The sequence below is a fragment of the Pholis gunnellus genome (assembly GCF_910591455.1).
Source record: "Pholis gunnellus genome assembly, chromosome: 5".
Classification (NCBI taxonomy): Eukaryota; Metazoa; Chordata; class Actinopteri; order Perciformes; family Pholidae; genus Pholis; species Pholis gunnellus.
In genome coordinates this window covers 27,742,079-27,759,610 of record NC_136531.1, presented here as the reverse complement: position 1 = coordinate 27,759,610, position 17,532 = coordinate 27,742,079, and the positions used below count along the sequence as shown (strand labels likewise).

Here is a 17,532-nt window from a genome sequence, read left to right as displayed (position 1 = left end):
ATTTTCCATTGATCTCATTGTCATTCTCATTTACATTAACCCAAACATCCCCAGGACAGGAACAAACCCTCAGTGTGACCCTTTGATCATCTTCCTGTGTCTGTCTCTACAGTCCTCTAAAGTAAACCGTAACTCTCAGTTCCTGATCTGATCATAAATCATGCCGACACAGAGCTATCTGTTCTTACCCCATGTTTGGACAGAGCTAAATGTCTAACTCTGTTCTTCTAATGTTTCTAAACCATTTCATGATACTGATATATATTTTTTACCATTACAATCCACTCTTTTGATTACATCATAATCACACAATATCACAAAAATATATTTCCAGGATATTTCCATAACATCAAATGTAATCCCAAAACATAGTTTCAAATATCATGTGACGTCTAAAAAGAGAGGTGTTTTTGTGAGATAAAAGACATCTGTGATATAGCAAACTAGATATGTGTAGATGATTAAAATATCGAACACAACTGTTGTTGTGGATGTGTATAAAACCCCTTAATAGAACACACGTAAAAATGATAGAACAATAAACACGTTTTACACCATTGTCATCTTATTCTGTTCAGAGTCTGAGTCTGAGTAAGTACCCTCCATGTAATTGTAGTCATCTTTGCTGTCATTGTCTGACACTATACGATTCTGCATAATCATTAGGCGCATCAATGTCAATTCCTCGTGAATACCTTTAACTGCTAACAACGTCGATGCATACTCAGCGTCATTCTAGAGCATACATAGCAATTTGAGTTATTCCCTGCATTTGCAACATGCTTTGCATAGCGCCACCACATATTGGACGAAAAAATATGTTGTCCGTCAGATAACCACGAGTGTTGCATTTTAGCAATGCTGCGTCTATGTCGACTAGAGTCGTTGTGGGTGATGTCGTCTGTGTCAGTCAAGTCGATGGAATCGGACAGAGTGATGTTACTGGCATAATATTTACGTGCTGCTTCAATCTCCCATAATACAAAAGGAAAAATAACCATAAATGCAAACAGAGATGTTATACAGAAAATTACTTTTGTACCTCCCACTCTCCGTAGAGGACTCCATGGTCTACGTACATCTCTCATAATGTGTGCAAAAGAGTGAACAGCCAACCAGTTTGCATAGAATTCACTCGAGCAACTGGCTTGTGTGATCAGTTTTGTTTACGTTAGAACCGTATGGTTTCCACAAAACTGTCAGACACTGTTTTACCACTCTTTTGTTTCTACGCGTGTGTGCGGCTATATGTGTATTTTTGAGTTCGTCCCTCGATGGCCAAGGACAGTTGTTTGTTGCACCCGCGTTGGTGACCGTTGTCACTTCCTTGATAGGCAGTTGGTAATACAGAACGCGTCCGCGTCTGTATTCAAGGGGATGGTGCTTGATGGGGAGGAGGGGAAAGGGTCGGTGTGGTCTCTGCAGGGGCTGGAGGAGATGCAGTTGTTGTATCTGCTGGGGCTGGGACTTTTTTGCAGTGGGTAGCATGTATCCAGGTAGCTTTCTCTGCCACTTTCACAGCCGTGTGGGTGACGAGCAGTATCTGGTATGGGCCTTGCCACCGCTTAGCTCTCCAGCTCTTTCTCCTGAAGTCCTTCACCACCACGAATTCGCCTGGCTGAAGTTTGTGCAGTGGCCTCTTTTGGGAGTGCAGCTGCAACCTGTTTTCTTATGTCAGACAGAGAAGAAGACAGTTGAGTGAAATAGGTTAGCATGTCATTTTCACACAGTGTCGTGCATGGAAGAGGTGTCCTTGGAGCGTTCACGCCAATGTGAGGAGGTGCTGCAAACAAGATTTCAAACGGGCTGAGATTACTTTGCGTTCTTTTCCTCATCCGCATGTACATCAGAACCAAGGGCAGAGCTTTTGTCCATGATAAGCCTGTGTCGGTGCAACATTTAGCTAATTTGGTTTTTAGTGTACCATTTTCCCTTTCTACCGCGCCCCCACTGGCTGGATGATAAGCACAGTGTGTTTTTAAGTCTATACCCATGTATGCACTCAATTCAGTGATTGCTTGGTTGACAAAATGTGACCCATTGTCACTGGAAATTTTAGTTGGAATACCCCAGCGAGGAATGATTTCAGAAATCAGTGCCTTTGCTACTGTTGTAGCAGTTTGTTTACTTGATGGAAAGACTTCAACCCATTTCGACCACATATCTACCATCACTAGACAGTGTTTCTTACCTTCTGATGGAGTGAGTTCCACAAAATCCATCATGACATGTTCAAAAGGTTGAGTTGGCGGTGGATGTGCTGCTTGACGTGTGATAGGTACAGGTCTACCTATGTTGTGTGTAGCACATGTTATGCATGCCTGGCAGTATTTTTGTGCATATGCTGCAAAACCCTTTGTGAACCATGTTTCATCAACACTATACAACATACCCGCTTTTGACACATGGTCAAACCCATGTGTTAACTTAGCATAGTGAGGGAAATAATGTTTTGGCAGACAGGGGTTGCCATTAGGACCAATCCAAGTGTCATCAGTGAATTTGGATCCTGAGGAAGACCAAAGACGTCTCTCCTCTGGCGTAGAGAAGGACTGCATCGCCGTGAGTGAAGAAAGAAGTGAAACCATTACAGGTGTAGGCTGCGATGTGTTAAAAGGAAGCAGAGCAGCAGCTTTTGCAGCTGTGTCTGCACGAGCATTTCCTCTAGAAACGACATCAGTATTTAAGGTGTGAGCAGCACATTTGCAGACAGAGATAGCTGTAGGCAACAAAATGGACTCCAATAGCTCTGCTATGAGTGTGTGGTGCAAGACTGGCTTGCCATCTGATTTTAGAAAATGCCTGTGTTTCCATAATGTGCCAAAATCATGGACTACCCCAAAAGCATATCTGGAGTCAGTGTGAACGGTGACTGTTTTACCCTCTGCGAGTTTGCATGCCTCAGTAAGTGCAATTAGCTCTGCTGCTTGGGCTGAGAGGTGACATGGGAGAGGTCCAGAACGGAGAACATCTGAGTCAGAAACAACAGAAAAACCAACAAGATTAGTTCCAGTTTGAGGGTCCCGTGAGGAAGAACCATCAACATACAAAACCATATCAGAATAAGGTAATGGTGTGTCCAGGAGATCCGGTCGAGGAGTGCACTGAGCTTGAAGCTCAGCCAAACAATTATGCTCCTCTCCGTCACCTGGAATAGGGAGAAGTGATGCAGGATTCAAATTAGTGCAGCGTTTAACTGTGACGTTAGGCATGTCTAGGAGACATGTGTGATAACGTAAATAACGTGCTGCAGAAAGATGAGAGGATTTCTGTTCAAGAAGAATCAGTGATACAGAATGAGGAACGAGCAGAATCAAAGGGGCATAGCCAACTATGTCACGCGAGGCAGTGAGTGCCTTTTCTGCTGCTGCCACTGCTCGGAGGCACTGCGGTAGGCCCGCAGCAACAGGATCAAGTTTAGCGGAGAAATATGCTACCAGACTCAATTTGTAAAAAAATTGTAAAAGAACTGAAGTCATACAACCTGAACGTTTGTCAACTGTTTGAGTGAACGGTTTGTTTGGATCTGGCAAACCCAGTGTGGGAGGAGTTTGCAACGCACATTTCATTTTATCAAATGCCTGAGAGGCCGTCGAAGTCCATTGAATTTTATCATGCGCAGTGAGGTTTTTGCCGTGAATAACTTCAGATAGAGGCTGTTCAAGTTGAGAGTAATTTGGAATGAACGAGCGACAATAGGAACACATTCCTAAAAATGACATCATTTGTTTTTTAGTGTGTGGTTTTGGAAGTGACACTATAGACTCAATACGTTTAGAAGACAGGGTTTTCCCTTCTCCTGAAATGTCATGACCAAGAAAATGTACATTTTGAGCTACAAACTGATTTTTAATCATAGTCATAGCGCCACCTACTGGTAACAGTAAGTTAAAGACTTTATACTTTGCCTTGTTTCTCTTAGTAGGTAAATCAGATCAACATCAAACTACTTCCACACAAATGTAAGAAGTTCATAATGCCAGTTCATGAAGCTTTTGATGTTTCGTCAAACGCCGTTGCCGTGGCGACGCAGTCTTCGCCGTGAAAAACGAAGGTCGTTTTGAGAGGCTTAAAAAGCTCGAAACATAAGCAAACTCTGCACGCAGATTACAAGCCCAAAATGTAGTTATATAATATGCTTTTATTCATTCAGAGTGGCAAATCGGCTCAATAGCGCCCCCTACAACATTTCGACGAAGCAGCCCTCTCACTACGTTTCACATAGACTTACACAATTTGGTGGGCACATGTATAACATGTGGACTTAAATAAAAGTCTCTTGGGACCATGCTCTAAACCCAACCGGAAGTCACCCATTTTGAATTTATTTTGAATTTCTAGTGTCGTTTTTGTCATTTCCAGGCGCTGCACTTTAACGAACTCCTCCTAGGGAAATAATCGAATCAACTTCAAAATTGGTCAGTACAATCTAAAGACCTTTGTGATGAAAAGTTACTCAAAGCTTGTAGTTTCGTGAAAAGCTGTTGCCATGGCAACGCATTCTTCGCCATGAAAATTGAAGGTGTTTTTGAGGGGCTAAAAATGCTCAAAACATAACAAAACTTGTCACACACATTTAAAATCATGAATGTAGTTGTCTGATGTGACTTTAATGTGTCAGAGTGGCAAGTCGGCTCAATAGCGCCCCCTACAATATTTCGCCGATGCAGTACGTCTCACCTAGATGTATACAAATTGGGAAGCAGGTGTATCACATATAGACTTAAAAAAAGGTCTTAGGGTTCTAAGCTCTAAACCCCACCAGAAGTCAGCCATTTTGAATTTTGTATGAATTTCTAGTGTCGTTTGTGCAATTTCCAGGTGCTGTACTACGAACTCCTCCTAGGGAATTAATCAGATCAGCTTAGATTTTGATCAGAACAATCTAAAGACCTTAGTGATTAAAAGTTACTAAAAGCTTGAGGTTTCATTGAACGACATGGATTTGGTGTGGCAGCCATTTTACATGGTTCACCATCATCCATCAAGCTGTTGTAACTCAACTGTACTTTGTCAAAACTGTCCCAAACTTGACATGGTTGTTGACTGTCATGACTTTAGGACTTCTGCATGTCAATATTAACTCATAGTCATAGCGCCACCTACTGATAAGCACGGACGTAAGCAAGATTTTATAATTACAGCGGCCCAAACACTGAACTTATTAAAAGGGTTTGTGGGCACACCATGAGAAAAAGACTTCTCTGATCTAAATATGTGCAAACTAAGATGCTTGGAGAGCAAAAGTTAGATAACAGTAGGTTTTCCAAACCATATCAGTCGACATTAGTATAAATGATCTGTCCAGAGCTTGTACACGAGAATCAGGTTAAATGTCACAATGAATGCTTCACAAAACAGTCTAAAGTTACAGAAGAGCTTAAAAAGAAAACGGTGTTAAATTAAAGTGTTCAAGTGAAAGCAAATGATACTACTGTTTTCTTAACTTTCATGTAAGTCCAAATAAAATCAGGACACTGCAGGGAGTTGAACCCCATCCCAGTAAACTGACAGTCTGTTATGTTACTAACCCTGAAGCGCATTCACGCACATTCATTTTCTTGATGATCTTAACAGGCTTTCATTTATGATTGTATTGGAGGTACCCTCAACACATTTGAGGCTTAAGACCTGTCAACGCGATCTTGTTACGCTGCTGGTCGACGCAGGAAATATCATCTAACTCGTGCACGCAGTGTTTGATGGTCACAGAAACGCACGGCAGCGTCCTCCAGAGTCCTGCCAGTACCCTCGACATGTGTGAATGTGCGAGGGCCCGACCAATGCTGCTTGCAGCTTTAATTTGAACTGCTTTTAATGTGACGAATGTTGTGTGTTCTATGTTTTTAGTGTATAGCTTTTTATGATTATTTTGTTTGTAAAGTGTCTGAGGATCTTGAAAAGCGCTCCATAAATAAAATGTATTATTATACTCAGGTTGGATTCATGCAGTCTACACCCCTACGGACTCTATGGTGTTTGGGGGAAACTTCCTGCACAGCTTCAACATCCCCATGCAACTTAACATCTGTAATATAGAAGACAGAACGCGGGTAGGGAAAACAAGCTATCTTGTAAGGTGTAAATGACTGGAAGTGGTGGATTGTGTAATGGTAACGTGCCTCTTTCACCTCAACCGCAGGTTCCTTTGAAGTTTCGTTACCCCTTCTACTACGAGATGTGCTGGTATGTGTTGGAGCGCTACGTCTTCAGCATGACAAAGACCTCCTACCTCACACCAGAATTTCAGAAGCACACACTGGGCATTGGTATGAACACAGGCAAACAGGATGGGTAGATGTACGTATGAAGAGTTTTCATGCAGGGGTTTTTCTGGGTAGATTGGTTGTAAATAGAATGTGTGTCTCATTCCTTCTGTCAGGTCTGAAGAAGCCGTCTGGCTCAGATACAGCCAGTGAGCAGGTGAAGGAGGAGGAGGAGGGTGACAGTGAAGAAGAGGCCTCAGAGCAGCAGTCTGACAAGCCTGCAGTAAAAGTTCATTTGACTCCCCTTGAGCTGGAGGGAATGTGGAACCTGCTGGGTAAACTGGAGGCTCTGCCCACCAACAAGAAGTGTGTCCCAGCAGGCATACATAATGCCCCGGCACTCATCACACACATCAAGGTATGACTGGTCTTTGCGTGCATCAGTTATTTTGGGATGAATACAAACTGAAAATACTGATATTAATGCTGTCCTGTTGACAGTGTTTTGTCCTGTCCAATGCTTTCTCTCCCACCACTTTTGTCTCTTCTGCCCTGCAGGCTCTACTGAAGGAACATGCCAATGACAATCCCAAACTGTCTTACACAGGAAAACCCATTGTCAAGTGGCCAAAGAGAGTAAGCAGTCTTCACTTTTAGACACACAGCACATTAGAGCTTGATGACTGATTATCTTTACAGAATGATAGTAATAAATAAGTCTCTAACCATACAGAATAATAGTAATAAATAAATAATAGTAATAAATAAGTATTTCTCAGGGTTTAAATTACAGTCAGAGCCATAAGTATTTGGACTGTGACACAATTTTTCTAATTTTGCCTCTTTACACGACTCTATTTGAGCTGAATCAGTCAGGTCTGAAGTGGTTGAAGTGTAGACTTTCAGCTTTAATTCAATGGATATAACAAAAATATCACAATAACCGTTTAGGATTTACAGCCGTTTTTTAGACATTCCCCACATTTTCAGAGGCTCAAAAGTAATTGGACAAACTAACATAATTGTGAATATAATCATTATTTTTAATACTTTGAGGAAAATCATTTGCAGTCAATGACTGCCTGAAGTCTAGCACCCATAGACATCACCAAAATGTTTTTTTCCCCTGGAGATGCTTTGTCGTGTTGTGGGTCTTTCTGCCTTCAGTTTTATATTCAGTAAGTGAAAAGCTGCTCACTTGGGTTGAGATCAGGTGACTGACTTGGCCATTGAAGAATGTTCCATTCCTTTGCCCTAAGAAGCTCTTGGGTTGTGTTCACAGTATGTTTTAGGTCATAATCCATCTGCACTGTGAGGCGCCATCCAATCAATTTTGTTGCATTAAGAGACAGCTGATGTGGTTTGTTTTGGATCATGAGCTGTTCCTTTCCTTCTCCACACTTTTCTCTTCCCATCATTCTGGTTCAAGTTAATCTTGGTTTCATCTGTCCAAAGAATCTTGTTCCAAACTAGTCAGGCTTTTTCAGATGTTTTCTGTTAAAGTCTAATCGGCCTTCCTGTTCTTCAGTGTTACCAGTGGTTTGCACCTTGTTGTAAACCCTCTGTATTTAGATTCATGAAGGTCTCTGGAGGAGGTAGGCATGCAATTGTAAAAGTCTACAATCAAGAGTGTTCTTGACTTCTGTAGGTGTTATGAAAGGGTTTTTCTTCACCAAGGAAAGAATTCTGCAATCATCCACTTTGGATGTCTGTATAAAAATGGTCGTAATTCCATAACGATTCATGTCATATTTTTGGTTTATCCGTTGAATTAAAGCTGAAAGTCTAAACTTCAACCACATATTGACTGCTTCCTTTCAAATCATTGGAGTCGTGTAAAGAGGCAAAATTAGAAAAATTGTGTCACAGTCCAAATACTTGTTGCCCTGACTGTAATACTTGGAAGAAGGGTTTATTTATGAGAGTCTTGATTTGTCAAATGTTTGCTAATTGTTCAGAATGATCATAATTAAAATGTTTTATAATTTTGTTTCAATTGACTGTTCCTCATGAGTCCCCTCATGTATATTAGCAAATCCCATATGAAAAATGACATTTCTCAATTAATACTGCTGTGAAAATGCCGCTTCATCATTTATACAACATTGTAAATTAGTGCTGGGCAAGTTAACGTGTTATTATCGCGTTAGCGCATTAATTAATTAACGCCAACGGTTGTTTTATCGCGCATAAACGCATTTTTCTTTATTATTATTTTGAAACACCGTTGCTCAGTGGCAGCAGTGGAGGGAGGCTTCTGCAGACTACGTTGGATGCAGCGTGTGGGAGAAGTATAGATAAGCAAGACAAGCTAGCAAATGCCACAGAGAAGTGGATACAAACTGCAGCTGGTTAGTGTTGTGGAAGATGTCGGTCTGAGGAACGTTCTCAAGGTGCGTTCACGTGGTGGTGTGAACGCACCTTTCGGATCAACGAATGACGTCACGTATGAGCCTCAGGACGCACAATCACAAGAAGAATACATGAGTTGTATTAAAGGAGAGGACTACAAAAGCGACGGCGTTACAACGTACACCATCATGAAAACACAAGATAGACATTTTGCTGAAATGTGCGCGGAACATTTTATTCACGTTGCACAGCAGTGGAACGTTTCACATAAAGTCAGCACACTGAGCACAGTGCAAGAAATATAACTGCTGCTGCTGTTAAGAAGCACCTTATTTGTTTAAAGTGTTTGCAAACCAAATGTTATTGCACTTGTGTTCATATAGCAGTACTTTTAAAATAAAAGTGCGCAGTACACTACTTTTGAATTAATTATTGAACTTTGCCATAACAATGCGATTAATCGCAAAGAAATCACGCGATTAATCGCGATGAGAAATTGTAATCGTTGCCCAGCACTATTGTAAATATTTGGGACCCAGTGTTCATAACAAATGCTGGTGACTGTAGTTCTTCTATTTTTCCTCATGTTACCTAAGCTGTTATCCCCTCTTAACTTTTCTGCTCCTCTCCACCAGCCCTCATGGTACCAGCCCCCTCCTCCACCACCACCACCACCTCCTCGTCCTAAGTTCTCGGCCACTCCCATCATCCCACGACCACAGAAGCCAGCCTCCTCCATGTCAGTGCTGAGACGGCGCAGGGTCAGGTAACGAAGCATGTGTGATCAACGCATTTTGTCATGTCAAATGAAAATTGGCTGGAATGTTGTTTTGGTCACACGATCTGGTTTTCAGTTGTTTGTAGTTGGCCTTCTCAATTAAGCCCAGCAAACACCAGTTGTTTGGAGCCAATGTTCTACCATTTTAAACCTTTTATAATATAATTGTGCAAGTGTATGATTCAGCTGTCTTCAGTGATCATCCATCTACTGTGATGATTTCCTTCTCTGCAGGTGTAAGCGCTGTGAAGCTTGTATGAGACCAGAGTGTGGAGACTGTAACTTCTGCAGAGACATGAAGAAGTTTGGAGGACCAGGGAAACTCAAGCAGACCTGTGTGCTCCGACAGTGTCTCTCTGTAGGTAACTTTTTATAGTTTGTTTATTTATATATGTTGGATATGTTTAATAATTTTCCTCTCCATCTGCTCCAGCCGGGCCTTCCTCTGTCTGCAGTATGTGAGATATGCAAGGAGCCCAATCAGGAGGAAACCGGAGACCCCTCCCTCACTCTGATGGAATGTTCTAACTGTGCGCAGATAGTCCATCCTGCCTGCCTCACGGTACACGCTCCTGGTTTACTACACAATACACTATACTTACTGCTAATTCCGAGTGTAGCATTTATGTGCTTTACTGTGCCCTCAAAAATTCCCACTATGGAGCAAAACAAGTTTTCTGCAAAAATATACCCTTGGTATGTTGGAACTCGCTTCGTAGTACAGGGCCCAGGAATGCGTAACAGCTCAGTAGATGACAGCCAAACACACACACACACACACTGAAATTAAACCAGCTTCCTAATAATGATCCCTGGCTGCATCGATGCAGAATGATTCACATCTGCATCACGATGCATCTTAGAATCGAGACATTTCCACACCTCTAATACTGTAGCACATACAGCATGTATGGGTCATATTACACAGATATTATATATGAGTGCCCTCTCTGTCACCATCTAGATAAAGGCTCTGTAGCTAGGTATACACAGGATTCTAGTGTTGTTTATTTATACATTTTCATTTATTACCTCTTCCTTCAGTTCATCCATTTCACTAATAATATGTCTGCTTCTGCAGGTTCAGGGTGAAGGAGTGGTGAATAAAGACCTGCCTAGTTGCTGGGAGTGTCCAAAGTGTGTCCAAGGAATTACTGACCCTGAGGTACACAAACTCTCATCAACAAACACACACACAGTCTCAGGGTTTCCTACTTCTTGTATGTATATGTAGTCTACTGTGCACACAGACGTCTGTGTGTCTTTGCAAACACTTGCGCTCTCTCTTGCCCTCAGCCTATTAACCCGCCGTTCACACGCACTTGGTTGCAGTGTGTCAACGCTAATGGGTATTGTGTGTCTCCTGTCTTCATTATTTTTTTTGTTTTTTTTGTTTGCTTTATTTCCGTTCTCTTTGAGTTTGATTTAACTCCGTCAGTCATCAGGCAGCGATGAATCGTTGGCCGCTGGCCACCAGCAGCTCATCCGTCCCCATGGGCCCCTGGTTCTCAGACTGGGCCCTGGGCCCTCTGCTACCTTAGGGGGTCCCGTGGGCACCCAGCAGGATGGGGAGGTGGTCCGCTGTGGTTTCTTCCCTCCTCCTCTTCCTTCCTGCTCCTCCTCCTCCTCAGCGTCACTTCTATTGGTGGCGGCCCCTCTGCCTTCTCAGCCAATCAGCTCGAGACTGGTGAGAGGTGCCGCCTACTCTGAGTACATCCACCCGTCTGTCAAGTCACCACACCCCTTTTTTCATTCCACCTTTGAAGAGAACGGACACAACTCTTGTTGTAAATGTTACTGTTTAAATGATCTTGTTGCTGACAAAATGATTTCCTGTTTAAGAATTGTCATAGTTCATACAAGAGTAGTGCCTCTTCTCTGACTTATCTGTTTTCATTTTAGTTTGTTTTTCTTCAGCTCAGATTGGTTTCTGTACTGTTTTCCTTTTTCCATACTTTCAAAATGATTTTTCTCATGGCTTATCATAACGGACAATGTGTAGCCTGGACACATTTGTTACAGTTCGTCAGTTTAACTTTAAATAATTGGTTTTCAGGGCTTTTGTAAATGTATTATGTTTACTAAGATTGTAAGTCTTATCAGTGCGTTATTGGACACATCAGTTTCGACTTCTTCAATGTCAAAAAGGATGTTAAAGGAGCTGATGATGTTCAGTAGCCCTGTTTACTCAACTTTGAACTTGAATCCCCAGGTGATTGTTTAGGTTTTTTTCCATCACCCTGACTGTCTGAATGACTTACTGTCGGTTGTTTAAGGTGCTCAATACAAAACTCTGAGCATATCTATGATTGAGGGATTGCCTCCACATGGCTCTCAACATTGGGACAGTTGAGCTGGCGGCTTCAGCGAACGGTGCCAACAAGGGCAGCAGTGCTGACAGTGTTTTCCTTGGGGGGATTCGGTGGCAGGGTGCAATGTTTCCATGACGACGACGCCGTCGGTCGGGATGACGTTATCAGTGGAAAGTAGGGATGCAACGGATCACAAACCTCACGGTTTGGATCGTCCCATGTTTTTTGAGTCACGTTTCGTGACCATTTATTAATTAAAGAACTTAAAGGACACTGAAAGCAAAGAACTTAGAGCTATAGTCTTCAATGAAAACCACAATATTTAAGATATTTTTCAAAAAGATGAGAATTTCTACATTGTGTGGGGAAAGGGTAGCGCCAGATGTGTGTCTCTCACAGAGGGGGCGTGTCTGCAGCACTGGACTTTAAATCTCCCCTCCTCCGTGATGAAGTGAGCGGTCAGTCTTTTCCTCTTCATAGAGGAATGATTTTCATACTGAATTGGGTGCGTGAGTGGATTTCGTAGCATGGCTCAAGCACTTTAACCAGATTTTGAAATCCTTTTGTTTTCCACACCGGAGTGTCCCCCGTTGCTGACAGACCAGGATGGTGGCGCTTCATATGTGTTGACATGTCCGATGTTTTGCCGTTGTCATATGTATTTCTCTTTAAACAACGCCTACATAACGCATTGGTTTTGTCCACCACCCTCATCCCGTCATTATAAATTACAGGGAAGACAAAATGCTCCCAAACTTGCGACTTAATTGACGCCTTTCTGAAGTTCCTCTGCTCGCCATGACTTTCACTGTTAAATGCTTCTAACACGCTCTGTTCACGTGAGCACACTACTGCTTCATATCTGTTCACTGACACTCTGCATTGATATTCGAGGACTTGTTACTTGAAAAGAAACGGCAGCAGTACAACTTTATTACACACTATGACTGAAAATACTCACTTAATCCGAGGTTCACAAGTGTCCTGAACCGTGAGGGGTGATCTGAATCGTAAGGGGGTGATCTGAACGGATCACGGATCGATCCGTGATCCGTTACACCACTAGTGGAAACCACAGTGCAGAACGGCAGCTTTGAGCAAGCCTTTGGGGAAAGCTGACATACACTAACATGCATTAAAAAAGCACGCGCTGCCGGCGCTGTATGTAAACCAAACACGGGGAAGCTCTGATTACAACACACTCTGCTCCTCTATATCTTTACATGGCAAATAGTCCTTTGCTGCTATATTAATGCTCTGAATATTGTTTAGAGATCCTTTAACAGGGAAATGGTGTTCTGATCTCGCGTCTTCTCAAATATCAAAATGTAGATTTTAGAGGATTTTCTTTGATTACAATCAAGTTCATAAGCAAAAAGTCCAAAACAGTCTAATACTGACCTCATCGCTCTTGAACCAAATACTTATTAAAGTCACGTCATTCTCTTGTGCCACACACAAACATGTTGAAATATCAATAACAGAAATGATGGGATATTCACTTCACTGTGGCATTGCAGTTATATGTTCACGGTGTACAACATTGCTGCTCACCAAAAAGCTTTTGTTTCAGTGTACATGTGGCTATTTCTAAGTTGAAAAGTACTTCACTGTGTGATGAGTTGTAATGGTAACTTTCAAAATCTGATGTTAAGCATATAATTATTGTTTATCTGTTAGTGGTTAACGGTTGCACCAAAGATGCTCTGTATAAGATGATCTGTTTTTCGGGGGGTGGTTTAGTACATTGTATGAGCATAATGATGTTTTCTGATATTTAGTGGCTGCAAAGCATACACTACATTACTTCATGTTCTTGTTTTGTGATGTTCTATACCACCTTAACTATATTATGTTTATGTAGCTATACTATGACTGACTGAGTGCGAGTATATGATGGCAAGAGCTTCAGTTCTGGGTAAATTCTTCCTTCAATGGGTCACAACAAAGTGTTTTGCCAAGACAAAATATTGGCAAAACACTTTTTCCCCCCTTCGGATTACAGATCGTTTACGGACTTGGAAATTATCAAAATGAGTTATTGAACATCAGCATGTAATGGCAGCTTCTGTCCAAACATTTTACCAGACTAATCATGTAAAGCCAAAAGTGTCAGCTAAGTCTCAAAAAAGAGATTCTTTGAGACTCTTCTTCTGTCAGTTTCTTCAGTCACTTCTGATAGCGAGATGTTTTTCCTTTTTCCTCCAGCAGTCTAAAGGAGACAAAGGTGAAGGCCTTCCAGCAGTGAGTGTTTGTTGTTTGATCCCTACTTGACGTTTTTATTTCTAAATACTGTCTTAATATATATTAATGTTTGTTTTTCTCTCTACCTGTCTTTCCCCATACTGTCCTCATTTTCTTTGTCAATCTGTGTCTCTTTTCATTGTTCTTTCTACCCTTCCTTCCTTCCTTCCTTCCTTCCTTCCTTCCGTTCCTCCCTCTTCCTTCTATCCCTGCATGTCCAGAAGCGGAAATCTTCCACCCTGCTGGACGCTCGCATGGCTAAGATTTACCGACGACAGAGACACAGCCGCGATGGAGACGACTCTGCCAGTGATGATGATGATGATGATGATGATGATGATGACGACGATGATGATGATGACGATGAAGGTTTGTCTCTGTGAAAAGAAGACAACATTTTGACTGCCTACTGCCCACCAGTTACTTTGTTAGTGATTAATCACAAAAAAGCTGTTTAAAATGTTTTTCCAGAAACAAAGTGCATGAATTTCATCTTTTGGTGTGATTGTGATTCTGACCTGATCACCTGTCCCTTCCATCCGTCCATCTCTGCAGCCTGTCGGAGAAGAAAGATAGCTCTCCATTCTCGAGGGGGGAGCCACTCTTCCAGGAGGGGCTTCAGTGCCAACAGGAGAGGCCTTCTGAGAGGAGGTTCAGCCCACAGAGGAAGCAGAGGAGGGCTCATGTCTTCTGGCTCCTCATCAGTCCTCAAACTAAAGCGAGGGATGGGCATGAGGGAGGGTGGACGGAGGGGACGAGGGGTGAGACTGAGGGGAGGCTCCAGGATGCAGCGAAGAGGAGATGAATCAGAGGAGTCGGATGACGAAGACGACGATGATGACGACGACGACGACGACGACGATGAAGAGGAGGAGGAAGAAGACAGTGAAGACGGAGACAAAGAACAACTGCATCGCCGGCGTAGGAGAAGGTGCAGGACTGATGATGATGATGATGATGACAGTGAGGGGCAGGAGTTTGACCTTGAAGAGGAAGAGATGGACACGCTGGAAGATGATGAAGAAGAAGATGTGGAGGAGGAAGGGCGCTGGGATTCAGACCCAGAACCTCCAGTCCTCCTGGTGTCTGATCTGAATGATGACCTGCTGAGTGGCTCCTACCTGACTGTCACTCTACAGCGCCCCCACAAGGCCAAGAGACACTCTGGTAAGACTATGTGTGCCTGCGCATGTGCGTGTGTGTGTGGACACGTATACATACTCAAGTGCACGGGCCATTCAAATATTCACATCAGAGGCAACAATATTAACCATATCATCAAAACGACACCATAGATGAACACAGTAGTAACGCTACTGCAGATGTAAAAACACAAAATCAGTTCACTTACCACAGCTGCTGTTCACTTAAAGACAAAGTCGTGTGTGTGTGTGTGTGTGTGTGTGTGTGTGTGTGTGTGTGTGTGTGTGTGTGTGTGTGTGTGTGTGTGTGTGTGTGTGTGTGTGTGTGTGTGTGTGTGTGTGTGTGTGTGTGTGTGTGTGTGTGTGTGTGTGTGTGTGTGTGTGTGTGTCAAAGTAAATCGGGAACGAGTGCTACTCCAACAGAGACATGTTGTGCTCTCCTCAGGCTCCATAGTGCCAAAGCTAGAAGCAGCCATGGGTCTGAGGACGGGAGCGGTGGGTGCTGGTGGTCTGCAGGGCTTCATCCAGAGAAAGACTGCTCTGTCCAAAGCGTCACGACTCAGGAGCGTTGACACCACAGCTGACAGCGTAACCCCAAGAGGACCTGGCAGGTAGAGCTCAACACACGATCAAATTGCTTTAATACATGACTACAGCTACTACTACTCATGATATCAAATGTAAAACCTCCTAAACTCTCATACACATTTACTTTAAGACCAAAGAAGCCAACAAACAGCTCACGGCAGGAGGTGGGAGCATGAGGTTATCTGGGTAATGTTAAATTGTCACACCCTCTACGTCACATGACACGGCTATCTGTTTGAAGTATTTGTATTGTTGGAGGTTTATAACTTCTAAATCCCAGGTTGTAATATGTAGAGTACTGTGTTTTGTGATCACAGTTCAGTATGTTTTTGGTACATGGAAGAAAGCTAAAGTATATATGTAATGTTATGTGTATATGCTTTAGTAACTAGTTAAACCTTATTATGACCTCAACCAAGCCTTTCCTGCATGTGTTGATCACAACTCCACATTCAGCGGGAGTTTATTATTCTTTTCAGTTCATGTCATAGAATCTCAATTGATTTGATGCCAGAATTGACGTCAACCATTGAGACTGAAACATTTTGTCTCGGACATTTTGTAGTTCATTTTTCACCGTGTTTAGGGACATTTTAGTTTTTTACATCTTCATCTGATGCTTAATAGAAGTTCTATTAAGCATCAGATGACTGAGAGCTACTCTGAAACTTGTTTGGGTGAGGGGTCATCATACATTGTCCATCACGGTCTCGATAAAAAGCCTCTATCTCTACTCTTGCTCTCTTTCCTGAGCCCTCTGGCAGGCTCACATTAGGTAAGACTTGCTCTGTAGAGACTGGCAACCAATCAAAACCACTAATGACCGTCTGTGACGTTCCCCTGTTCACTTCATTAAAACAAAAAACATTTTATATTTTTGATCTGATAGGCCACGTCTGCGGGGTAACTACGGTGACAGAGGCCCTAGAGATCACTCCACGACTTCTTCTGAGGAAGAGGAAGCCGCTGCTCCTCCTGCGCCCTCCTCCCTATCTCCGCCTTCCCTGCTGTCCCTGCCGTCCTTTAAGGACGTGGGCAACGAGAGAGGAGGGGAGAAGGAGGTGTGGGTGTCTGTGTTCAGGTACTTGAACAGAGCCGAGCTGCTGGCCTGCATGGCCGTCTGTAAGGCCTGGTACAAGTGGTACGTCACCCTCTTTTAAGCAACAAAAAATACCCACACTCAACATACAGTTTGTGTTTGAGTCTTGTGCTTAGCTGGTGAACAGTAAGCAGTGCTCCCACACAGCCTGTGAAAAAAACAATCGTGTCTCGTTGTCATGTGCAGGAGCTGTGACAAGCGTCTGTGGAGCCACGTGGACGTGAGTCGGTGCAGCCCACTCAGTAACCAGGCCCTGGCAGGCATCATTAAACGCCAGCCCACCTCTCTGGACCTGTCCTGGACCCCCCTGGCCAAGAGACAGCTTAACTGTCTGCTCACAAGGCTCCCAGGTAGAGACACACACACACACACACACACACACACACACACACACACACACACACACACACACACACACACACACACCCTCCTGTCCCTGCATGTCTCATTACACCCCCTCTCTCTGTCTTTGTCTTCAGGTCTGAGGGAGTTGAAGGTAACTGGTCTGTCCTGGTCCTGTCTGTCAGCGATGGTCTCTCCCACTCTGCCCTACCTGAGGCTGCTGGACCTGCGCTGGTGTGAAGGTCTTAAAGATGCCCAGATTAAAGAGATCATCATCCCGCCTGGTCAGTAGCAGCAGAAATGGAGAGAGAGCGAGATCCTCCTTGTGGCACTGGCGCCTCAGTGGCTAGTCTGTGGCAAGCGTCAGTCAGGTGTCAGGACTGTGGCACCTCAGTGACTAGATTAAACTATATTACAAACTGTATTGCATCAAACAATCCACAGATTAATCGAAAAGTTGATTCTTGCT

General features: G+C 43.1%; 1 protein-coding gene across 3 annotated transcripts in view; it reads left to right on the top strand.

Moving 5' to 3' along the window:
- kdm2aa (lysine (K)-specific demethylase 2Aa) overlaps positions 1–17,532 on the top strand; it is a 33,641-nt gene that overhangs the window by 11,816 nt on the left and 4,293 nt on the right. For all 3 annotated transcript variants that reach the window (XM_079159835.1, XM_079159833.1, XM_079159834.1), the window contains 15 exons: positions 5,938–6,053; positions 6,143–6,269; positions 6,383–6,624; positions 6,765–6,842; positions 9,194–9,324; positions 9,571–9,694; positions 9,770–9,898; positions 10,418–10,501; positions 13,857–13,892; positions 14,114–14,261; positions 14,448–15,059; positions 15,480–15,645; positions 16,512–16,763; positions 16,908–17,071; positions 17,201–17,347. In XM_079159835.1, coding sequence (XP_079015961.1) covers positions 5,938–6,053; positions 6,143–6,269; positions 6,383–6,624; positions 6,765–6,842; positions 9,194–9,324; positions 9,571–9,694; positions 9,770–9,898; positions 10,418–10,501; positions 13,857–13,892; positions 14,114–14,261; positions 14,448–15,059; positions 15,480–15,645; positions 16,512–16,763; positions 16,908–17,071; positions 17,201–17,347 — 2,556 coding nt within the window. The remainder of the gene's footprint in view (positions 1–5,937; positions 6,054–6,142; positions 6,270–6,382; positions 6,625–6,764; positions 6,843–9,193; positions 9,325–9,570; positions 9,695–9,769; positions 9,899–10,417; positions 10,502–13,856; positions 13,893–14,113; positions 14,262–14,447; positions 15,060–15,479; positions 15,646–16,511; positions 16,764–16,907; positions 17,072–17,200; positions 17,348–17,532) is intronic.